General features: G+C 47.2%; 1 protein-coding gene across 4 annotated transcripts in view; it reads left to right on the top strand.

The window, feature by feature from the left end:
- LOC144668204 (MAM domain-containing protein 2-like) overlaps positions 1-25280 on the top strand; it is a 115279-nt gene that overhangs the window by 40140 nt on the left and 49859 nt on the right. For all 4 annotated transcript variants that reach the window (XR_013573458.1, XM_078529977.1, XM_078529970.1 and 1 more), the window contains exons 4-5: positions 11126-11210; positions 12040-12177. Coding sequence is in view for 3 of the 4 variants with exons in the window: in XM_078529977.1 (XP_078386103.1) it covers positions 11126-11210; positions 12040-12177 (223 nt within the window). In the remaining variant the exon portion in view is untranslated. The remainder of the gene's footprint in view (positions 1-11125; positions 11211-12039; positions 12178-25280) is intronic.

Raw genomic sequence — 25280 nt, 5'->3', positions numbered from 1 at the left:
GGAGAGAAACTTCAGAATGCTTCAGTGCAGAGGGATCTGGGTGTCCTCGTGCATGAATCGCTGAAAGCTAGTATGCAGGTATAGCAGGTAATAAGGAAGGCAAATAGAATTTTGGCATTTATTGCTAAAGGAAGAGTATAAAAATAGAGAAGTGTTGTTGCAACTGTACAAGGCATTGGTGAGACCACACCTGGAGTACTGTGCACAGTTTTGGTCGCCTTACTTGAGGAAGGATGTGGTTGCATTGGAGGCGGTTCAGAGGAGGTTCACTAGATTGACTCCAGAGATGCAGGGCTTGTCTTATGAGGAGAGGTTGAGCAGTTTAGGCCTGTACTTGCTAGAGTTTAAAAGGATGAGAGGAGATCTAATTGAGGTATATAAGATGCTAAAGGGGATAGACAAAGTAGACGTGGAGCAGATGTTTCCCTTTGTGGGGCATTCTAGAATGAGGGGCCATAGTTTTAGGCTAAGGGATGGTAGATTTAAATTAGAGATGAGGAGGAATTACTTTTCTCAAAGGGTCGTGAATCTGTGGAATTCACTACCTCAGAGTGCAATGGATGCCAGGACACTGAATAAATTTAAGGAGGAGATGGACAGATTTTTAATTAGTAATGGGTTGAAAAGTTATGGGGAGAGGGCGGGAAATTGGAGTTGAGGCCGAAATGAGAGCAGCCATGATCGTATTGAATGGCGGGGCAGGCTCGAGGGGCTGAATTGCCTTCTCCTGCTCCTAGTTCTTATATTCTTATGTTCTTATGTAATGTGACAACTATGCTACCATACCTCCAATCAAACCCATGACTTCTGCAGACAATATACAATTATATACCATCTACCCTATCCCAATATTCTGTTAAAGTTCCATAGCTCTGGCTGATCCTTTTTGTAGGATTTTTTGAGTTTTCTTTGCACCAATTTCCTGATCTCTTAGAACCAAAGAATGATAGGGCACAGGAGGAGGCCATTCAGCCCATTGCGCCTATGCCATCTCTTTGAAAGAGCTATCCAATTAGTCCCACAATCCCCCTGCTCTTTCCCCACAGCCATCCAATTTGTTTCTCTTTCAAGTATTTATCCAACTCTCTTTTGAAAGCTGCTATTGAATTTGCTTCCACCGCCCTTTCAGGCAGCGCATTCCAGATCACAACAACTCTGCACAAAATAAAAAAAATTCTTCCTACTCCCCCCTGCCTCTGGAACTTTTGCCAATTCACTTAAATCTGGTTACCGACCCTCCTGCCACTGGAAAACAGTTTCTCTGTAATTTTGAATGCCTCTATCAAATCTCCCCTTAACCTTCTCTATTCGAAGGGGTTCCGTTGGAATGGGTACAGAGTCCCATCGTCATGTTGCAGATCTTCTAAGATCGCACAATGCGTGGTCGAACAGATGCTGCCCATTCTCATTGGGATTGCTACGCACGCTTAAGCTCCCTCAGAAATTCATGCCAACACTGCAAACAAACTGCGGCCGAGAAAACAGGGACTGCCTTCACCTACATTCAAAACAGCGGTTGACTTTAACTTTCAAAAGTTTCTCTGCGGCTCAGAGAGGGCATGTTGGCCCGAGATAATATACTGTGTTCCTCCCTCTTCATTTTCCATGTCCTGTAATTATTTGACATCTGTTGCCTCTAAAAATACAACCAGTGGTTTTCTAACTCAGTGAGAGTTTGAAATTATGAAAAATATCAGAATTTGACGTGCTATTCCAATGGCTAAAGGTTAATGGTCCAGAGCTAAGTCGAGCCACAGAACTAGAGACTCCGACTTTGACCCTTAATCTGGGCTGAATTACCTGGTCTCGGCAGTAAACAGTGCTTAGGTCTTCAAGACTCCTGGGCTAAAGAGAGGAAATGTTAGATGGAGTAGCAGCATGTCAGTTGAGGAGAGAATTAGCCAAGTAGTCAAGTAACTGGCTGGGTTGGCTCATGCGTGATCATGTGATGGAGGTACCAGGAACCCCCTCTTTCTACATTCAAGGGATGTGTGTGCATCACTGGAGAGGTCAGTATTTACAGCATATTCCTTGAGCAGGTGGTGCTGAGCTGTGTTAGTGGCTCGCCAGGCAATATTGAAGTGCCTCTGGAGTCACGTGTAGGCCAGACCGGGTGAGGATGGCAGATTTCCTTCCCGAAAGGACATTAATGAACCAGATGGGTTTTTACAACAATCTAATTATGGTCACCATTACTGGTAGTAGCTTTTTATTCCAGATTTACTTCATTAACTGAATTCAGTCTCCCAACAACCGTGGTGGGATGAGGAACTCGCATTTCCAGCTCATTAGCCCAGGCCTCTAGATTACCAGTCCAGTAACATGAGCACTATGTTATCATATCCACGAAACAGGAGTCCTGGAACTACACACCAACAAGGATTAGTCATTTAGATTTTTTTTTTCTTTGCCCTGCACTTGCGATATCAAGCATTTCCCTCCCCTCCATCACCCCTCCTGAGCCCCGCCCCCCTCTCCCCCCATCCCAAACCCCCACCCAACCACAGATGCTCTGGGATCTTCTAGCAGTTTCCCTCACTGGACCTGTTCCTGTAGTAACTCTTTCGAGTTATCAACAGTCACAGATTGTAACTCTTTCGAGTACATTCAGAGTTCTTGGTTTCCGGGAGTGGGACATGAACCCACAACCTTCTGATTCAAAGTGAGAGTGCTATGAACTGAGCCACAGCTGACACCTCCCTCTGTTCCTGTAGTAGTTGCAGGGCCTGTGTTGTCATGGTAACGAGGTCTGAAGAGGCCGAGTGTAGACTCCTGCCCCACTTTCCTGTTGTCCACAATCCCTGAGAGTCCTAGTGCCAGGTTGTCCGGTGCAATCGGGCACTCTGTTCAGATGGCCAGAGAACACTCGCCAACCAGTTGGTCTGCGGAAGCCCTGAGGGGAGGATAGAAATATCTGGGTGAGCGTCGGTCTTCAGTATTGTGAACCCGCTCATATTCCCGAGCGTTTGTAATAATAAGGACCCTCTGGCTGGTGGAGATTAAAACTCAGAAGGCCCCAATTCCAGAGGACCAATATGCAGCTGCAGCCCATCACTTATGAGGCCTGTGAGCATTGCTGAAATCATAGAATAATACAACACGGCCATTGTGCCTGTACTGCTCCTTTGGTAGATCTATCCAGTTAGTCCCATTTCCTCCTTATCTCCTATCCTGGAAGTTTTTACTATTCAAGTATTTATCCAATTTCCTTTTGAAAGTTACTATTGAATCTGCTTTCACAGCCCTTTCAGGCAGCACATTCCAGATCACCATCACTCACTGTGTAAAATAAATGTTTCCTCATGTCACCACTGGCTCTTCTGCCAATTACCTAAATCTGTGCCCTCTGGCTACTGATCTTGCTGCCAATGGAAAAGTTTCTCCTTATTTACTCTATCAAAATCACTTTGAACAGCTCTATCCAATCTTCTCTTCTCAAAGGAGAACAACCCACACTTCTCCTGTCTCTCCTCCAATTTTCCACTTAAGATGCCCGCTTACAGAGCAGGTACTTTGAGGGTGAGGAGGTGGATGACATTGAGCGAGTAGGGGGATGGTGGAGGTGGTTGGGGGTGTGGGGGGGGGAGGGGGTGGTGCGAGAGGAGGAGGGGGATGGGGGTGAGGGAAGGAGGGGGATAGGAGTGAGAGGAGGAGGGGGGATGGGGATGAGGAGGAATAGGGGTGAGGAGGAGGAGGAATAGAATGGGGAGGAGGAGGGAATGGGATGGGGAGGGGATGAGATGAGGAGAAAGAGGGGAGGATAGGGGTGAGGAAGAAGAGGGGAGGATGGGGGTGGGGAGGACGGAGGTGAGGAGGAAGAGGGGAGGATGGGGGTGAGGAGGAGGAGGATGGCATATGTGTGGGGATGTCATTGGATTTCTGCACATGCGCAGATGGGTATCGGCGGCCATCTTGCATTGGCAAGAGACACAGTGAAAAGATAAAATTAAGCTAGGACACCAGGGAAGAACTCTTTGCTCTTCTTTGAAATAATATCATGGGAACTTTTACATCCGCCTGAGAGGGTAGACAGGGCCTCAACACAACATTTCATTTGAAAGTTAACACCTTCAACAGTGCAGTACCCCTTCAATACTTCACTGGAGTGCCCAACCCTAGATCTTGCTCTTAAATGGGTCTTGAAGACACAACCTTTTGACTCAAAGGCAAGAGTACAACCCACTGACCCAAAACTGACATGTGTAAGAAAGGGTATATTTGTGCCACTCTGTTTTCTGCCCATGTGCTGTCCCTTTCGAGTACCCACACAACACTCAGAAAGGACAATAAGGTGTGATGTCTTCAAGAGAGGGAGAGAGACGAGGGAGAAATTGGGCGCAAATAGTTACCTGACAAGTACAGCAACTTCATTCTATTGTAACATCAGCTGAGAATCAGTTTGCAAAATTAAAAATATTTACTCTGTTTGTAACAATGCAGTATGGGGAGGCGATGGTGTAGTGGTATTGTCGCTAGACTAAGAATCCAGAAACCCAGGATAATGCTTTGGAAACCTGGGTTCAAATCCCGGCACAGCAGATGATAGAATTTGAATTCAATAACAATTTGAAGTCGAATGATGACTAGGGGGGCGAATTTTCCCCATGGTGGGTGGGTGGGTGTGGACCTGATCAGGCCCCCACCACCATTTCACACGGGTGGGCAGGCCAATTAAAGCCTGAGGATAGCTGGAGCGGGTGGGCCCAATGGCGACCCGGTGGCCTGTTTAAATGAAGAGCTGGCAGCCTTGGCAAAGGCTGCTCACAATAGCAAGTAGAAGGGCTCACCAGAGGGCTTCAGGGCAGCGGAGCAGGCCAAGCCGGAGGGTAGGGCAGCAGGGCAGTGTGCCCCTCGGTTTTCGGATGAGTGCCCAGCTGCCCTCCTGGAGGAGGTGGCAGCGCGGTGGGAGGTCCTGTTTCCGAGGGACGGGAGGCAGAGGCCCCCCGGACCTGACCAAACGTGACTGAGGAGGAGGTGGCTGAGACAGTGAGCTCCCATGATGTGGTGCGATGCACGTGGGCCCAGTGTGACAACCTGCACGCGGAAAGGTGAGTACCATGTTGGCAGAGGTCACTTAATGCAGCCGTCAGCCTTTCCCCCCAAGGGCCCCCTTCTGTTACAACTCTGAGTGCAGTTACAGCATTGAATCCTTCACAGCATGTTTCCCTCGCTGGGTGGACCAGCAGATATTGCCCATGCTCAGTTCACCCTGAGAGGGTAGTGCTGAGATGGGTTCTGCACCCACAGCATGTGTGTCACTGACACCCAGAGCATAGATTCTGGGGCAAACTCAAGGGTCTGCACATAGGCACAGTGCCCGAACTGTGAAGCCTGCCAGAGTCAGGGTGCTTACATGCTGGGAGGGGAACGTCCAGGTGGTGGGGCACCAATCCATCTGCTGGTCTTTGCATTCCACCTGCTTGTGCCTCCTTGCTATACAAGGTTAGACTGTGCGCTGCCAAATGTGATGGAGGCAGCAATGGGGGGGTCAGCCCTGGCTTCTTTGTATGAGTCTGTGGCAGCTGCTGGGTGACGAAGCACTGGAGTCCTGCAATGTCCCACTTTGGCTGTGTTGGAGGTCCATCTGTGTTGGGCCAGCTGCAGGTTTGTTGGGTTAAAGCCTCCCGGGTGTCCCTGCCTCCCTGGAGTATGCCTGGGTCAGCATCTACCCCCTCAGCGTTCTCCTGTGCGTGCTCATCCTCCGACTCACTGCTGGACTCATCGTGTGCATCTGGAGCAATTGCATCCATGCCTTCCTCGTCCACTGCGTCGCCCCTTTCCAGCACCAGATTGTGGAGAGCACAGCATGCAACCACTATCAGCGACACACAATCTGAGGCTTATTGGAGTGCACCCTCTGAACAGTCCAGGCATTGGAAGTGCATCTTGATAAGACCAATGGTTGTCTCCACCACAGCCCTTGTGGTGCCGTGGCTCCTATTGTACCGCTGCTCAGCTTCTGTTCTTTGGATGGTGGAGAGGCATCATGAGCCACCTTCTGAGGGGATAGCCCTTGTCACCCAGCAGCCATCCATCCAGCCGGGCTGGAGCATTGAAGAGCCTCAGCATCTGGGAGTGTCTGAGGATGTAAGCGTTGTGGGAGCTGCCTGGGTACCTTGCACAGACTTGCAGAATTAGCATCTTGTGGTCACACACTATCTGCACGTTCATGGAGTGGAAGCCCTTCCTGTTGACAAAGGCACTGGGCTCACCTGCTGGCGCCTTGATGGCCACATGTGTACAGTCTATTGTACCCTGGACACGGGGGAAGCCAGCAATGGCCGCGAAGCCTCTGGCTCGCTCTGTTTGTCTGGCCTCGTCCCAGCGGCAGTGGATGAAGGTCAATGCATGCCTGAACAAAGCGTCTGTCACTTGCTTGACATAAGTGTGGAGAGCTGATTGGGAGATACCGCAGAGCCCTGGAAAAGAGCAGGAGGCATAGAAGTTGAGGGCAGCCGTGACCTTCAGCGCCAGTGGCATGGGGTGTCCACCCACACAGTCAGAGCTGATCTCAGGGCCTATCATCTGACAGATATAGTTGACTGTCTCCCTTGAGAGACAGAACCTCCTTCAGCATTGCACCTCAGACATATCGAGGTAGCTGCTTCATTGCGTGTAAACCCTGGCAGCAGGATAGTGGCGTCTTCTGCGGCCCCTTCCGCCTTGGTCTATCTCTTGGTCCTGTGCCCCTTGTGCCTACGCCTCTCCTCCCAAAGGTGACCCTCTGGAGGCTGAATGTGGACTCCTGGTCTCCTCCCCCTTCTGGCCCTTCCTTCCTCCTCAGAAGAGGTGCCTCCAGTGAACAGCACAACTCCCATTCCCAGGCTAAGGGAAGGCTTCCTGAAAGCTGCAGGCCCCATAAATGATCTTTACTATAGAGTCCTGACCTGAAGGCTTTTACTCCTGTCCAAGCAGCTGTGAAGAGTTCTAAAGTATTCCTGCTCACACAGGCAAGTGTCAGTAACTTTCACAATTAAATATCTAACAGATACCACTTGCGACCCCACTCACCCCTCTTATCCCGCCCGTGGATGAGGTTTGTACAAATGTCTCCTACCCGTCTGCCCGTTGTACCAATGTGACGTCCTGAAGATCACACGGGCCCTGAAAAATTGCAGAGAATTGCTGCCTCAAGGGCCTTAACTGGGTGACGAATTAATGGCGGGTGCACATCGGAGAACATTGTGTGTCCGCCCACTTAAATATCACGATGGTCCGCGGTGATGTCAGGACACTCGCCCGACGTCACCGCGCGTCATTTTATGCGTTGGCTTGTGGGGGTGGGCTCCACGCGCCAACGAGAAAATTCTGGCCGATGAAACCTTTGTTGGTTGCTGTAAAAACCCATCTGGTTCATTAATGCCCTTTAGGGAAGGAAATCTACCATCCTTACCTGGTCTGGCCTACATGTGACTCACAGCAATGTGGTTGACTCTTACATGCCCTCTGAAATGGCTGAGCAAGTCACTCAGTTGTATCAAACTGCTACAAAGTCACAAAAGAGGAATGAAATCGGCCGTATCACCCAACATCGACCTAGGCACTGGAAACGACAACCTCAAACTCAGCCCTGTCAATCCCAAAGTCCTCCTTACTAACATCTGAGTGCTAGTGCCAAAATTGGGAGAGCTGTCTCACAGACTAGTCAAGCAACAACGTGACATAGTCATCCTCATGGAATCATACCTTACAGACAATGGCCCAGGCACACCATCACTATTCCTGGGTATGTCCTGTCCCACTGGCAGGACAGGCCCAGGTGACATACTGGTTTACAGCCAGGAGGGAGTTGCACTTGGAGTCCTCAACATCAGCTTCGGACCCCATGAAGTCCCATAACATCAGATCAAACATGGAAGGAAGCCTCCTGCTGATTACCACATACCGTCCCCACCTCAGCTGATGAATCAGCGCTCCTCCATGTTGAACACCATTTTGAGGAAGTACTGAGAGTGGCAAGAGACTCTGGGTGGGGTCTTCAATGTCCATCACCAAGAGTAGCTCGGCAGAACCACTGCTGGCCAAGCCCTAAAGGACATAGCTTCTAGACTGGGTCTGTGGCAGGTGGTGAGGGAACCAAAAAGAGGGAAAAACATTCTTGACCTCATCATCACCAACCTGCCTGCCGCAGATGCATCTGTCCATGACAGTATCTGTAGGAGTGACCAGTGCACAGTCCTTGTGGAGACAAAGTCCCGTCTTGGCCCGGCGTATCCCCCACTCTACCATTGCCATCAAGCCTGGAAATCAATCCTGGTTCAATGAAAGAGTGCAGGAGGGCATGCCCCTAGGCATACCTAAAAATGAGGTGTCAACCTGGTGAAGCTGCAAGACAGGACTATTTGCATGCCAAACAGCATAAGCAGCAAGTGACAGACAGAGCTAAGCGATCCCACAACCAAAGGATCAGATCTAAGCTCTGCAGTCATGCCACATCCAGTGGTGAATGGTGGTGGACAATTAAACAACTGACTGGAGGAGGAGGCTCCACAAATATCCCCACCCTCAACAATGGAGGAGCCCTGTGCATCAGATAAGGATAAGGCTGAAGCATTTGCTACAATCTGCAGCCAGAAGTGCCGAGTGGATGATCCATCTCGGCCTCCTGTGGAGGTCCCCAGCATCACAGATGCCAGTCTTCAGCCATTTCAATTCACTCCACATGGTGGAGGGAGTGAATGTTTGTGGATGTGGTGCCAATCAAGCAGTCTGCTTTGTCCTGGACGGTGTCAAACTTCTTGACTGTTGTGGGAGTTGCACTCATCCAGGCAAGTGGGGAGTATTCCATCACACTCCTGACTTGTGCCTTATAGATGGTGGACAGGTTTTGGGGAGTCAGGAGGTGAGTTACTCGCCGCAGGATTCCCAGTCTCTGACCTGCTCTTGTCGCCACAGTATTTATATGGCTAGTGCAGTTCAGTTTCTGGTCAATGGCAACCCCCATGATGTTGATCATGGGGGATTCACTGATGGTAATGCCATTGAACATCAAGGGGCGATGGTCAGATTCTCTCTTGTTGGAGATGGTCATTGCCTGACACTTCTGTGGCGAGAATGTTGCTTTCCACCATCAGCCCAAGCCTGGATATTGTCCAGGTCTTGCCACATTTGGACATGGACTACTTCAGTATCTGAGGAGTCGTGAACATCCCCACTTCTGACCTTATGATGGAAGGAAGGTCATAGATGAAGCAGCTGAAGATGGTTGGGCTGAGGACACTACCCTGAGGAATTCCTGCAGTGATGTCCTGGAGCTGAGGTGACTGACCTCCAACAACCACAACCATCTTCCTTTGTGCTAGGTGTGACCCCAACCAGTGGAGAGTTTTCCCCTGATTCCCATTGACTCCAGTTTTGCTAGGGCTCCTTGATGCCACACTCAGTCAAATGCTGCCTTGATGTCAAGGGCAGTCACTGTTACCTCACCTTGGGAGTTCAGCTCTTTTGTCCATGTTTGAACCAAGGCTGTAATGAGGTCAGGAACTGGGTGGCCCTGGCGGAACCCAAACTGGGCATCAGTGAGCAGGTTATTTCTAAGCAAGTGCTGCTTGACAGCACTGTTCATGATCCTTTCCATTCCTTTACTGATATTCGAGAGTAGACTGATGAGGCGGTAATTTCCGGGTTGGATTTGTGCTGCTTTTTGTGTATAGGACATACCTGGGCAATTTTCCACATGCCGGGTAGATGCCAATGTGGCTGTACTGGAACAGCTTGGCTAGGGATGTGGCAAGTTCTGGAGCACAAGTCTTCAGTACTATTGCTGGTATATTGTCAGGGACCATAGCCTTTGCAGTATCCAGCGCCTTCAGCCGTTTCTTGATACCATGTTGAATGAATCAAATTGGCTGAAGACTGGCATCTGTGATGCTGGGGACCTCATGACTGGATGTGGCAGGACTGCAGAGCTTAGATCTGATCCATTGGTTGTGGATCGCTTAGCTCTGTCTATCACTTGCTGCTTATGCTGTTTGGCACGCAAATAGTCCTGTATTGCAGCTTCACCAGGTTGACACCTCATTTTTTAGGTATGCCTGATGCTGCTTCTGGCATGTCCTCCTGCACTCTTCATTGAACCAGGGTTGATCCCCTGGCTTGATGGCAGTGGTAGAGTGGGGGATATGCCAGGCCAAGATGCGACTTCATCTCCACAAGGACTGTGCAGTGGTCACTCCGCTGATGATTGCACAATGTTCAGCACCATTCGTGACTCCTCAGGTACTGAAGCAATCCATGTCTAAATGTAGCAAGACCTGGACAATATCCAGGCTTGGGCTGACAATTGGCAAGTAACTTTCTCACCACACAAGAGCCAGGCAATGACCATTTCCAAGAAGAGAGAATCTGACCATCACCCCTTGACATTCAAAGGCATTACCATCGCTGAACCCCCATGATCAACATCCTGGGGGATACCATTGACCAGAAACTGAACTGGACTAGCCATTTTAATACTGTGGCTACAAGAGCTGGTCAGAGGCTGGGAATCCTGCGGTGAGTATTTCATCTCCTAACTCCCCAAAACCTGTCCACCATCTACAAGGCACAAGTCAGGAGTGTGATGGAATACTCCGCATTTGCCTGGATGAGTACAGCTCCTGCAACACTCAAGAAGCTCGACACCATCCAGGACAAAGCAGCCCACTGGATTGGCACCACATCCCCAAACATTCACTCCCTCCACCACCGACACACAATGGCAACAGTGTGTACCATCTACAAGATGCACTGCACCAATTCACCAGGGCTCCTTAGACAGCACCTTCCAAACCCACGACCGCTACCATCTAGAAGGACAAGGGCAGCAGACACATGGGAACACCACCACCTGGAAGTTCCCCTTCAAGTCACTCACTGTCCTGACTTGGAAATATATCGTTGTTCCTTCACTGTCGCTGGGTCAAAATCCTGGAACTCCCTCCCTAACAGCACAGTGGGTGTACCTACACCACATGGACTGCAGCGATTCAAGAAGGCAGCTCACCACCACCTTGGGATGGGCAATAAATGCTGGCCCAGCCAATGAAGGCCACATCCTCTGAATGAATAAAAGAAATGTTCTGTAAGAAACAGAAATCATTATTTACAAATGTTTTACATTCATGCTTCTTCTACTTTTTCACAGATCATTCTAGAAGGTGTAGTCAGTCCGGACCCAAAGGCTAGCATTGCAGTTTTTGAAATCAACATCACTCCTGGCTATTGCATTGGTGAGTTTGTTTAATTAATATATCAGTAAAAATAAGTGTAAGAATGATGAACTGTTCTGTTCCTGGTTGAATGTTTAGAGCCATTATTGAAAGTGATGATTCAATCTTAAGATTAGGGGACCAGGAAGTTTCTCAGTTGTTAAACAAAACTGTCCATCCTTCAGTGGACAGTTTCAAATGTAATTAGTTGGATACTGTAAGAGATAGGAGGAGGAGTAGACCATTCAGCCTCTCCAGCCTGCTCTGCTATTCAGTAAGATCATGGCTGATCTCCTACCCCAGCTCCACTTTCCCCCTGTTCCCCATATGCCTTGACCCCCTCAGAGTGCAAAGACCTTTTGATCTGGATCTTGAACATATTCAGTGACTGATTTCAGATTTCCAATTATAATCATGTTTCTGCAGTCTCCCAGGTTACCAGCTGTGGTTGGATGCTTTCCTGGAGCATTCTGCAAATGACCTCCCATCTCCAACCACCCTACCCAGTCAGAAAAGCCCACCTTCCCCCAATACCAATAAATGTAAAAAAAATCCCAATTATTTCTAGTGCCCTGATGATTTTTCTGATGGGGTGTTCCTCAGAGCAATGTTCTAGAGACTCCAGGGTAACCCTGGAGGGTTGGTGACCCTTACTCCTGACCCAAGTTGGATACAATTTGGATGCCCACAGACAGAATGTTGGGGCTTTTTGCATCCATTCTGTGTCTGAAAAACAAAGGCAGATGTGTTCAATTTCCAGCTCTAAACTTTAGAGTTTGATTTTATTCCTGGTCGTGCTCTGTGTACAACATTATGATTCGCTTTTCACTGAGAGTCTTTCCAATTACAGTGTGTACCTTCGAAGAAAACCACCTCTGTGGCTATAACAATAGGTGGAATCCAAACCTGAACTGGCTGGTTGGTGGAGGGTCAGTCCGAGATTCACCAACAAGCCTACCTACTGATCACACTTGGGACAATGAATATGGTATGTTTTCTATCATTCCACCATTTTAGATTGGCTAAAACAAAAATTTACTTCAATTGTCTTTAGGAGTGCTTGTGGCGTAGTGGTAATGTGTGCTGGGTGAATGACCCAGGTTCTTGAGGCATGGGTTCAAATTCCATTAATGTGCTTGGGTTTCAGTATGCTTTTTCATTTTGTACTATTGTCCAATCTTAAAAGTATGAAGTAAATAAATAATTAAGGAAAGTGCAACTTCACGTTGAAAAAAAGCTTCCATTTGGTACCAACCTTGCAAATGTTTAAAAGCTGGACCACAATCCTATTGGCTTGTACCATGGTAGGGAAAGGGCACATGATAGGGTCTTTCCACTATCCTGTTCCCTCAGTGGGTACAGAGGCCACAGGGCAGAGAATCTTGGCAGCAACGTTGCAGCATTGGCGTCAAAATCGTGCTCCCTTTGGAACGCTCCTCCTCCCACTGTGAATGTATGGGTAATGAAATATAGGGGACAATTATTGAGCTGTGCAGTGGGTGCTGACACTCTGTTTGCAAAAGGAAGATAGACCAGCTCCTGACTGGGGTGGAGATCACATTATGTGGAAGGTAGAGAACACTTAGTCCACGCAATCTCCTGGAATAGTTTTGATTGCCTGAATGGGTTAAAGAGGGGTTTTCCTGTGTATCTTTTCTCCTCATTAAAGATGTGAAGGCATCAGAGAGAGAGTGCAGAACAAATTCATTAGGAATGGTTCATGAGATGAGGAACTTCAGTTACGTGGATAGATTGGAGAAGTTGGAAATGTTTTCCTCAGAGAAGAGAAGGTTGAGAGATTTGACCTTGAAGGGGTCTGGACAGAGAAACTGTTCCCATTGGTGGCGGGATCAGTGGACCAGTGGGCACAGACTTAAAGTAATTGGCAAAAGACACAGCGAGTGGCTAGGAATGCGCTGGAATGCGCTGCCTGAGAGTGTGCTGGAGGCAGGGTCAATCGAGGCATTCAGGAGGGAATTGGTTCTTATCTGAAAAGGAAGAATGTGCAGGATTATGGGGAGAAGGTGGGGGAGCGGCACCAGGTGAATCGCTCATTCGGAGAGCCGCCGCAAACATGGCGGACTAAATGGTCTCTTTCTGTGCTGTAACAATTCCGTGATTTCTATTGTCCCTGGTTTTCCCTTGTGTTTTTCTTTGCCTCAACCTGAAGATTGCATGACTGGGTGGTGAGCGAGGGGTTACCGAGGAGGGGGAGGAGTGGGTAGGTGTTGCTGGTTGGTGGCGGTGCTGAGAGTCTAGTCATGATGCCCTAGCCAAATTTGAATGTGGGCCAGGTTTCATAGGCCTGTTGATCATCTCCTGTGCATTAAATTTCTAGGTGGGTATGTAAGTAACAACATCATCCCAATAGTTAAAATGCCATTTGTCCTTGTACTAGTAACATTTTACAACTTTGAGGCACCATCTATTTAGACATTCAAGGAAAGTTGACTTAGATTAAGTCCAATACCAATTGGAATGTCTGGCAGCAAAGCCTCCTAGCTCAATATTGCTTTAGCATGAAATCAAAATAAACTGCCTCAGTTCTCGATAAACTTGTGGTGGGTGACAACAGTTTTCAGGCTTTATAAATCCATTATGCATGGTGTCATTGAAAGTTGGAAGAGGCACTGAGCTGCCTTGGTGGGGAACAACCCAGAAAGATTTCTGAACACAAATAGGAATGTGACATTGCATATAAAAGAACACATGTAAATTAGAGGAAGGACCCATCTCAGATCCGCAGGGAAGTAATATTGTTGACATCTGTAACTAAGCAGCGAGATAAACACTTCTCAAGAAATATTTGCTCATAACAGAACCACACTGTGAGTATCAAAACCACAAGAAAATGCCAAAGGACAACTGTCATAAGGCTTTATGTAATCTCGCAATCTCCTCAATGAGGGACAACAGTTGTGTGGAGAAACAAGAGAAGCTTAGTTGTTGTTCTTGGAGCAGAGAAGGATATCGGGGGATTTGGTGGAGGCGTTCAAAATTATAAAGGGTTTTTGGTGAAGTAAATAAGGAGAAACTGTTTCCAGTGGCAGGAGGGGGTGGTAACCAGAGGGACATAATGAAGGCAATTTGCAAAAGAACCAGAGGGGGAGTGAGGAAAATTGTTTTGCACAGTGAATTGTTGTGATCTGGAGTGCGCTGCCTGAAAGGGCAGTGGAAGCAGATTCAATAGTAACTTTCAAAAGGGAAGTGGATAAATACCTGAAGAGGGAAAACTTTCAGGACTGTAGGGAAGGAGCAGGGGAGTGGGACTAATGGATTTGCTCTTTCAAAGAGCCAGCACAAGTACAATGGACTGAATTGCCTCTTTTAAAATTATTATTCATTCATTCATGAGATGTGGCTAGCATTTATTGCCCATCCTTAATTGCCCTTATTTAGAGGACATTTTAAGAATCAACCACATTGCCGTAGGTCTGGAGTCACATGTAGGCCAGTCCAGGTAAAGATGGCAGATTTCCTTCCCTAAAGGACATTAGTGAACCAGGTGGGTTTTTTATGACAAGGGTTTTATGGTTATCAGCCAACTTTTATTGAATTCAAATTCCACCATCTGCCCTGGTGGGATTCAAACCCAGGTCCCCAGAGCATTACCCTGGGTCGCCTGGATTATTAGTCCAGTGACGATACCGCTATGCCACCAACACCTCCCCTTATGTGCTATTTGATCCCATAACTCAATGATCTGAATCTCAAAGGGCCCAATACTTTGCGAATATTCTGTGATATTTTGATATTAATTGAGTTTTAACAGACCTAAAGAAAGCTGACTAATGTCAAATAACAAACAACAAATATTACACAAGCAAGCTCAACTTTTGTTCTGATTATTAACCCGGAGAGCAGGGCTCGTCCAGATCAGGCACTGATCTCTCAAGTAACGGTCTCATTGCAATAAGCAAGAGGGGAAAAAATGACAAATGTCACTGACAGAGCAAATACAGATGCTGTTGAAAAGACCATGCACCATCAAATAGCATTAAAAGAACATAAGACTATCCTGCATAAATCAGAATAGTAAGCTTGTTCTTAGTCGATCCAGTCGAAACATCTACCCTTGCGACTCCCTGGTGAATAATCTTACCACATCCTGTTTTGTTTGAGATTGAATGAGTGTTTCTGGTGCCAGTTAGGAAGCGCTTTTGCGTGATTATTGGATTTTATTGAATTGCAATGCAATGAGACTCAGATGACATATGACTTTGTTCTGGGAATTATCCGCGAGAGCTTTGCTTTCTCTTTCCCCCCCACACCCTACAAGCATGACATTTAGGGCTGTATTTACGTGACTTCCATCAGTTCCCATCCTGTAGTTATAGTGTACATTCACCTGACACAGGAATAACATGGAGCAAAGCTCTGTGGAGGAGGGAAGCCTCATTATACTCGGTTCCTGTACCAGTTCAGGCCTTCGCAACAGATCAACAGAAGTTATTTAGCTTCAGTACAGCAGGGAGTGACACCATTATTCCGATCAGAATGGAGATGATTTGTTAATTAATCGGTTAAGAAATTAATCGGCTTGCGTACTCCGCACTCCTGTAAGGAGAGATTATCCTTGTCATACAACCCTTATCGAGTGACAGTGGGATTGCTGCTTGTGTACAAAGCAATAATTTATTTCCTAGGAATTTCCGGAGTGGGTTTGCAGTCGCACAACTCACCTGAGTTTGTCAGTCAGTGCCAGGAGAGTAAACGGCACCCGTGTGCTGGGCGAAGGAATGGCTTTTCTGTTCATGAATTGCGCTGCAAGTGTTTAATTTTGTGCCCTGCTGACCTCGGTGTTTGTGATATACAGCATTTTCAAAGGGGGGATAAAAGGCTATGGATTTTCTGAAAACCTCAAATGAGGATTGTCACAACTTGGGATAGAAAGAATGTAACAAATATAGCGAATTGTACTTCACAGAAATAGGCCACTCGGCCCAAACAGTCCATGCTGGTGTTTATGGTCCACTTGAGTCCCCTCTCACCCCTCCTCATCCTCTATCAACTTATCCTTCTATTCCTTTCTCCTTTGTGTGTTTATCCAGCTTCCCCTTAAATACACCGATTCTATTTATCTCCTTAGGGTAGTGAGTTCCACTATGGGTAAGGAAGTTTCTCTTGAATTGCTTCTTGGATTTATTGATGACTATTGATGGCCCCTGGTTCTGGACCCCTCATGGTTGAAACATCTTCTGTGGGCAGAATTTTTCTCTCGTCGGGTGTGTGCGTGCCCAGCCCAAGCGAAAGTAAAACAATGTGCGTCCCCACGTCGTCACGCACTCTTGCGATATTTCGGTCGGCGGGCGTGTACGAGAGGCAGCAGCGTGTCCGCCAACAATTAGGAGGCCTATTGAGGCCCTTAATCAATTAATTAAATCAGATTTTTCGTTGCTCGTCCAACCATTCAGTTGGTGGCCGGGCGAGAAGGCCAAGCGGCCTTTGGATTTTTTATGAAGTCTCAACCACGTGCGGGATGAGGTTTCCAACAGGAATTAAAAATAAAATTAAAATGGTGAAAGCTCATTTATAACATGTCCCTGCTCATGCGGCAGGGTCACACGAGGGGACACACGTTTTTAACATTTCTACATGCTTTATTTATGTTTTTAAAAATCTTCAGCTCCCTGAGGCAGCTCCGTGCCTTCAGGGAGCTTTCACTGAGCGCGCACCCCGCCGCGCTCTCCCTCCTTCCGCACCCTGCCCCGGCAGCGCTGAGCATTGCAGCGCGCGATTCATGCTGGCCAGCGTGAAATCGCGGTCGGGGCCTGATCGCGGGCAGCGGTCAGTTTCGCAGGCCCCGCCCACCGCGCCCTCCCGGCGAGGTGAAAATCCTGCTCTGTGTGTCTAACCTATCAAACCCTTTCATCATTATAAAGACAGGTCATTCCTCAGCTTTCCCCTTTCTAGGGAAAAGATCCTCAGTCCATGGGGTTGAACAGCTTGTTTAATATTCGATCAAGTGACTGGTCTCTCTTAACGCCAAGCTGCTTGCAGCGCAAACTGAAAGGTTTTAGGCTATTTCTCTATTGCTGTAGAAATGTTACTTTACTTCACAAGGTGCAGGACCACATTTAAAAAAAAAGCCAGAAAGTACTTCCACAGTGGAAAACATGGATTCTGATTCTAAATGGGAAATAAAGCTCTTCGGCAGGCAAAGTAACACACTCCCGCTATTGTATCCAGGTGACAATATAGCACCTTTGATGTGTCCCTGCTCTTGGTTAGACTTCCCTGCTTACAGTAACTGCCCAGATCTCAAGTTGGAGCCCCATCGAAAGCACTATTGCGAACTGTTGTAAAATCTTCTCCTCCCTCTCCACAGTCCAGCCTCACACAAAGGGGAGTGGAAATCTGGAACTCTCTCCCGCAAAAAGCTGTCGAGGCTGGAGGTCAATTGAAAATTTCAAAACTGAGGTGGTTAGAGATCTGCTAGGCAAGGGGCTTAAGGCAGGGGTAGGGCCACTAAGGGGTCCAAATGAAAACTCACAGGTAATGACAGAAAAATGACGGAAATATTAAATAATCATTTTTCCTCAATATTTACTGGGAAACTAATCTGGTCGGCATGGTGTTAGAAAAGACCAAAAAGAAAATTGCTGAAAAGAGAGATGTGTTTCCAAATCTTTTCCTCTTGCACTCATCAGTAAGGGGTGTACGAAGAGACAGGCGACTATGCCGGAGTGAGTAGCGAATTAGGCTCATGTGGGAATTCGGTGCACGGAGGAAAGAGGTGTGGTATACAAAGGAATTCTTCTAAGTCAGGAACAGGCTGAGCAGAAACGGATCTGGATGTAAACCTCCCCTTCGGAGCTGAGCTTGAAAAAAAACCAAACGGTGGCATCACTGGAAAACCGTAGGCTCATTGGGTGGTAAGAAACTGTTGTTAGAGAGTGTCTTTAAATGGCTGTAAATTAGAAAAGCGTGTTATTTTTAAAGAAGCAGCTACTTGGATTTGAGTAAGAAACACTAGGGGCAGAATCTTCTGGCTGACGTGCGGGTGGTGGAGCCCGCACGGCAGTGTTTAAAACGTCGCGCGCTGACATCGCGCGAGTGTTCCGATGTCAGCGCGCGGCATCGCGATATTTCGGTCGGCGGGCACGCTATGCAGTGGGACGCGCGTCCGCCCTTAATTAAAGGCCTCGTTAAGGCCTTTAAGTTGCCAATCGTCGAGGATTTTGAGGGGCCCGTGCAAACTTTGGCTCGGCGCACAGGCCCAACGGGCAGGCAGGTAGGTGATTTTTTTACAAACCTCATCCAATGGCGGGTTGAGGTTTGATAGCGGTTTTAAAAACGTTTAATAAAGTTTTTGTTTATTGCATTAACATGTCCTATAGGTGTGACATTTTCACATGAGGGGGACATGTTAATGAATTTTTTATTGTTCTATTTTTTATATTTGCCAGCCTTTCAGCGATCTCCCTGAGGCAGCACTTAGTCTCAGGGAGATGTGCACTCTTTCACGCGCATGCTCGAAAGATCGCACTCTCGCAGTTGGGGAATCTCTCTCTCTCTCTCTCTCTCTCCTTCTCCCCCCCCCCAGCACAGGAAGTGCATAGCACTTCCCGTCGGGTGGCCTGCTGGCCAGGCCTTAATTGTCCCGCCCACTTAAAATGGCGGCGGGGCCCATTTCGGCGGCGGCAATCGGCTGCCCACCCGATGCCGAGTCGGTCAGGCCCACCCGCCCATCAAGGGCAAAATTCTGCCCTAGGAATAAGGAGGAGCCAGGACCAGTAATGTAAAGTAATATAAGTAAAGCAAAGTAAAATAAAGTTAATATAAAGGAAGTAAAGTTAAGACATGGTAGGGCAGCTCGGTTGTGTGGAATGTGTGTGCTGTAATATGTGGGAAGTTGTGGAGAGTGAGAGTGACTGCCCTTGACACCGAGGCAGTATTTGACCGAGTGTGGCAACAAGGAGCCCTAGAAAAACTGGAGTCAATGGGAATCAGGGGGAAAACTCTCTGCTGGTTGGAGTTATACCTAGCACAAAGGAAGATTGTTGCTGTTGTTGGAAGTCAGTCATCTCAGCTCAAGGACATCACTGCAGAAGTTCCTCAGTGCAGTGTCCTCAGCCTAACCATCTTCAGTTGCTTCATCAATGACATTCCTTCCATCATAAGGTCAGAAGTGGGGATGTTCGCTGATGATTGCACAATGTTCAGCACCATTTGCAACTCCTCAGATACTGAAGCAGTCCATGTCCATATGCAGCAAGACCTGGACAATATCCAGGCTTGGGCTGACAAGTGGCAAGTAACATTCGTGCCACACAAGTGTCAAGCAATGACCATCTCCAACAAGAGACAATCCAGCCATCGCCCCTTGATGTTCAATGGCATTACCTTCACTGAATCCCCCATTATCAATATCCTGGGGGTTACCATTGACCAGAAACTGAGCTGGACTAGCCAATTAAATACTGTGGCTACAAGAACAGGTCAGAGGCTAGGTATCATGCGACGAGTAACTCACCTCCTGCCTCCTCAAAGCCTGTCCACCAGCTACAAGGCACAAGTCAGGGGTGTGATGGAGTACTCCGCACTTGCCTGGATGAGTGCAGCTCCTACAACACTGAAGAAGCTTTACACCGTCCAGGACAAAGCAGTCCACTTGATTGACACCACATCCACAAACATTCACTCCCTCCACCACCGACGCACAGTGGCAGCAGTGTGTACCATCTACAAGATGCACTGCAGGAATTCACCAAGGCTCCTTCAATAACACCTTCCAAACCGACGACCACTACCACCTAGTAGGACAAGGGCAGCAGATAGACGGGAACACCACCACCTGGAAGTTCCCCTCCAAGCCACTCACCATCCTGACTTGGAAATATATCGTCGTTCCTTCACTGTCGCTGGGTCAAAATCCTGGAACTCCCTCCCTAACAGCACTGTGGATGTACCTACACCACATGGACTGCAGCGGTTCAAGAAGCCAGCTCACCACCACCTTCTCAAGGACAACTAGGGATGGGCAATAAATGCTGGCCCAGCTAATGAAGACCACATCCCGTGAATGAATAAAAATAAACTACTGGTGACCTAGACGACCACATGTGCAGGAGGTGTCACCAGCTGCAGAAAATTGAGCGCTGAGATTCAGAGCTTGAGCGATGGCTGGAGTCACCGTGGTGTATTCTCAAGGCTGAGAGCTATGTGGATAGCATGTTCAGAGAGGTGGTCACACCACAGGTTAGGAGCATGTTGGCAGAAAGGGAATGAGTGACTGCCAAGTAGTCCAAGAGAACCAGGTAGGTAGCGCAGGAGTTCGCCGGGGTCCCACTCGCTAATCGATTTCCCATTTTGGATACTGGTGAAGTTGTTGGTTCCTCAGAGCAGTGTAGTCAGAGCTACGAGTGGCTCGGCTGTACAGGAGGGGAGGAAGAAAGACGAGCTATAATGATAGGAGATTCATTGGGGGAACAGACAGGCATTTCTGTGGCTGTAGACGTGACTCCATGATGTTATTTTGCCTCCTCGGTACCAGGGTCAAGGATGTCACCGAAAGGCTGCTGACATTCTTCTGGCGGAGGCTGAACAGCCAGAGGTTGTGGCCCACTTTGGCACCGATGACTTAGGTGGGAAAGGGGATGTGGTCCTGCAGACAGAATTTAGGGAACTAGGTAGAAAATTAGCAAGCAGGACCTCAAAAGTAGTAATCTCCGGATTTCTGTACTCACTTGCACGTGAGCACAGAAATAGGAGGATAAGGCAGATGAATGTGTGGCTGAAAAGATGGTACAAGATGGAGGGCTTTAGATTCCTGGGACACTAGGGCTGGCTCTGGGGTAGATGGCACCTGTACAAGCCGGATGGGTTGCACCTGAACAGAGCCGGGACTGAATTGCTTGTGGGACATTTTGCTGGTGCTGTTGGGAGGGCTTTAAACTAACTCGGCAGGGGTGTGGGAACCAGGAGAGAATATTACAGAGTAATATCAGGGTGCACAAAATACTAGGAGAGACAGATAGCACTAGAATAAAGAATAATAAGTTACTAGGCGAAGTCGGAGTAAGGGAGAAAGTAATGAAGTCTAAATCAGGGTTATGCTGCATGTATGTGAATGCATGGAGTATAGTAAATAAGATTGAGGAGTTACAGGCGCAGGTTGCTATGTTTAATTATGATGTTGTGGCGATAACAGAGACCTGGCTCAAGGAAGGGCAGGACTTGGTGTTAAATATTCCTGGGTACAAGGTGTTCAGGAAAGATAGGGCAGGGAGAGAAGAAGGAGGGGTGGCTGTAATTGTTTAAGGAGAGCGTTGCAGGGCTGGAGGAAGAGGATGTCCCAGAGGGTTCAAGGACAGAATCGATTTGGCTAGAGCTCAGGAACTAAAAATGGTGCAATTATATTGCCCGGTGTAGTCTATAGACCACCAACTAGTGGGAAGGATATAGAGGAACAAATCTGCAGGGAAACTACAGAGAGGCACAAACATTATAGAGTAGTTATAATGGGGGACTTTAATTACTTGAATATATGAACATATGAATGTACATATGAACATACAACATATGAACTAGGAGCAGGAGTAGGCCACTTAGCCCTTCAAGCCAGCTCCGCTATTCAATAAAATCATGGCTGGCCTGAGTGTGACTTCCTGCCTACCCCTGATAACCTTTCAACCCCTTGTTGATCAAGAACCTATCTACCTCTGCCTTAAAAATATTCAAAGACTCTGCTTCCACTGCCTTTAGAGGAAGAGAGTTCCAAAGACTCACGACCCTCAGAGAAAAGAATTTCTCCTCATCTCTGTATTAAATGGGTGACCCCTTATTTTTAAACATTGGGGCAGTGGTAGTGTAAAGGGCTGAGAGGGGCAAGAGTTCCTAGAGTGTGTTCAGGAGAATTTCCTACAGCAGTGTGTGCCCAGTCCAACAAGAATGGAGGCACTGCTAGACCTGGTTCTTGGAAATGAGGTGGGTCAAGCAGATCAAGTGTCAGTGAGGGAACATTTAGGAATCAGTGATCATTGTATCATAAGGTTTGGAATGATGGTAGAAAAGGGCAATGTGTAATCCAGGGTAAGAATAATTAACTGGGCGAAGGCCGACTGCAATGGGGCAAGAACGGAGCTGGGCCAGATAGACTGGAACCAAAGGCTTGGTGGGAAAAACAGTAGCTGAACAATGGGCCACCTTCAAAGGGGAAATGGTTTGGGCACGGTCAAGGTATATTCCCTCAAAAGGGAAAGGTGGGGTAAACAAATCCAGAACTCCCTGGATGAAAAAGGAGATAGAAATTAAGATAAAGAAGAAAAAGTGTGCTTACGACAGGTGTCAGGTAGAAAATACTATTGAGAACCAAGCGGAACACAAAAGGTTCAGGGGAGAGGTGAAGAAGGAAACAAGAGAAGCAAAGAAGGATTATGAGAAAAGACTGGCAACCAACAGAAAGGCACATAAAAAGTGAAAGGGTGGCATATGGAGGAGCAGGATTGATTAGGGACCAAAAAGGGGATTTCCACATGGGGGCAGGGGGCAGGGCAAGGTGTTAAATGAATATTTTGCATCTGTCTTTACCAAGGAAGCAGATGCTACCCAGGCCACGGTGACAGAGGAGGAAACTCTGTCACTATAAGGGTTCAAAATTGATAAGGAGGAGGTATTGGATAAACTGTTGTACTTAAGATTGACAAGGCACCGGGACCAGTTGAGATGCATCCAAGGATACTGAAGGAAATGAGAGTGAAAATTGCAGGGGCACTGGCCATAATCTTTCAGCCTTCCCTAGGTTTGTAAACATTACACCCTTGTTCAAAGATGGCTGTAAAGATAAGCTCAGTGGTGGGAAAGCTTCTGGAAACAATTATTCATGATAGAATTCATGATCACATGGAAAAATGTGGGTTGATTAGGAAGAGCCAGCATGGATTTTTTAAGGGAAAATCATGTTTAACTAACTCACTGGAGTTTTTTGAAGAGGTAACAAAGAGTGTTGATGAGGGTAATGCTGTTGATGTGGTGTATGTGAAGTTCCAAAAGGCATTCGATATAATGCCACACAACAGACTTGAGAGAAGTTATAGCTCATCGAATAAAAGGGACAGTGGCAAAGTGGATACAAAATTGGCTGAGTATTAGGAAACAGCAAGTAATGGTTAATGGATATTTTTCAGGCTGGAGGAAGGTTTGTAGTGGAGTTCTCCAGGGATCAGTATTGGGACCCTTGCTTTCCCTGATATATATTAATTATCTAGATCTTAGTGTGCAGGGGACAATTTCAAAGTTTGTGAATGATACAAAACTTAGATGCATTATAAACTGTGAGGAGGGCAGTGTAGAACTTCAAAAGGACATAGACAAGTTGGTGGAGTGGGCAGATAGATGGCAAATGAAGTTCAATGTGGAGAAGTGTGAGGTGATTCATTTTGGTAGGAAGGACATGGCGAGACAATATAAGTTAAGGGGTACAGAGGGACCTGGGTGTATATGTGCATAAATCATTAAAGGTGGTAAGACAGGTGGAGAGAGCGGTTAATAAAGCATAGTGTCCTGGGCTTTATTAATAGGGGCATAGAGTACAAGGTTATGCTGAAACAAAAACAAAGATTGCTGGAAGAACTCGGCAGGTCTGACAGCATCTGTGGAGGGAAAGACAGAGTTAACATTTCGAGTTCTTCGAAGAAAAGTCATACGGAAATGTTACCTCTGTCTTTCTCTCCACAGATGCTGTCAGACCTGCTGAGTTCTTCCAACATTTTTTGTTTTTGTTTCAGATTTCCAGCATCTGCAGTATTTTGCTTTATCCTAGAGATTATGCTGAAGTTGTATAAACACTAGTGAGAACTCAGCTAGAGCATTGTGTACAGTTCTGGGTGCCACACTTCAGGAAGGCTGTGAACGCATTGGAGACAGTGCAGGAGAAGTTTACAAGAATAGTTCCAGGGATGAGAAACTTCAGTTTTGAAGACAGATTGGCAAGATTGGGACTGTTCTCCTTGGAGAAGAAAAGGGTGAGAGGAGATTTGATAGAGATGTTCAAAATCATGAGGGGGCTGGACAGAGTAGATGGGGAGAAGCTGTTTCCGCTCGTAAAAGGATCAAGAACAAGAGGGCTCAGATTTAAAGTGAATTGTAAAAGAAGCAAATGTGATGTGAGAATTTTTTTTCCCACAACCAATGGTTCGGGTCTGGAATGCACTGCCTGGAAGCGTGTTGGAGGCAGGTTCAATCGAGGCATTCAAGAGGACATTAGATGATTATTTGAACAAAAACAATGTGCAGGGGTACAGGGAAAAGGCAGGGGAATGGCACTGAGTCATAATGCTCATTCGGAGAGCCGGTGCAGACACAATGGGCCAAATGACCTCCTTCTGCACTGTAACAATTCTGTGATTCTGTGATCAGGGCAAACACAAGAATGCCAAATTTCAAACAATCACAACATTTTATACCACAGGAGAAAAGGGTGCTGATTGGTTGGCAAGTCGACTCTGATTGGCTGAGGAGTTGTCGAGGTGTGATTGTTTGAAACTTGGCATTCTTGCGTTTGTCCTGATGAGTGCATCAGCAACATGTCTCTCTTTTCACCAATATTCAAACCAAAAAGAGTATGAAGATATTCAAAATGGAAAAGAGGGTGATATTTGATTAGTGAATCAAATTTAGAGAACATTACACCCCTGATCCAAATGGATTGCATCGTGCATATTTATCCATGAACAGCACGGTAGGAAATGCTATTCCACTGGGACTAACGTTGGAACCACTCATGTTCTCCATTTGCGTAAGTGAGTTGCACTTGGGAAGCGAAAGTGTAACTTCAATATTTGAGAAAAGAATAGGATATCTTGGTAAGGTGAGTTGAAGAGGGGTGGAAGGAGGCATGTGTGAAGCATAAATACCCACATGGATCTGATGGACCAAATGGCCTCTTTCTGTGCTGCAAATGCTTTGTAACACTTTGTAACCTATGTGAGTAGACAGAGTTAAGACACAGACCAGCCATGATCTAAATGGATGGTGAAAGAGACTCGAGGGGCCGAATGGCCTCCTCCTGTTCCAATGGCCTAGGCCTGACTCATTGGTTTCCCCAGCAAGGCAGATCTTCACCTTGTCACCTGGGTGTAAAACTGACAT

Source organism: Cetorhinus maximus, chromosome 2 (genome assembly GCF_964194155.1).
Source record: "Cetorhinus maximus chromosome 2, sCetMax3.hap1.1, whole genome shotgun sequence".
In the NCBI taxonomy this organism is placed as follows: Eukaryota; Metazoa; Chordata; class Chondrichthyes; order Lamniformes; family Cetorhinidae; genus Cetorhinus; species Cetorhinus maximus.
The sequence above is the reverse complement of the archived record's forward strand: the minus strand, read 5'-3'. Positions and strand labels throughout refer to the sequence as shown.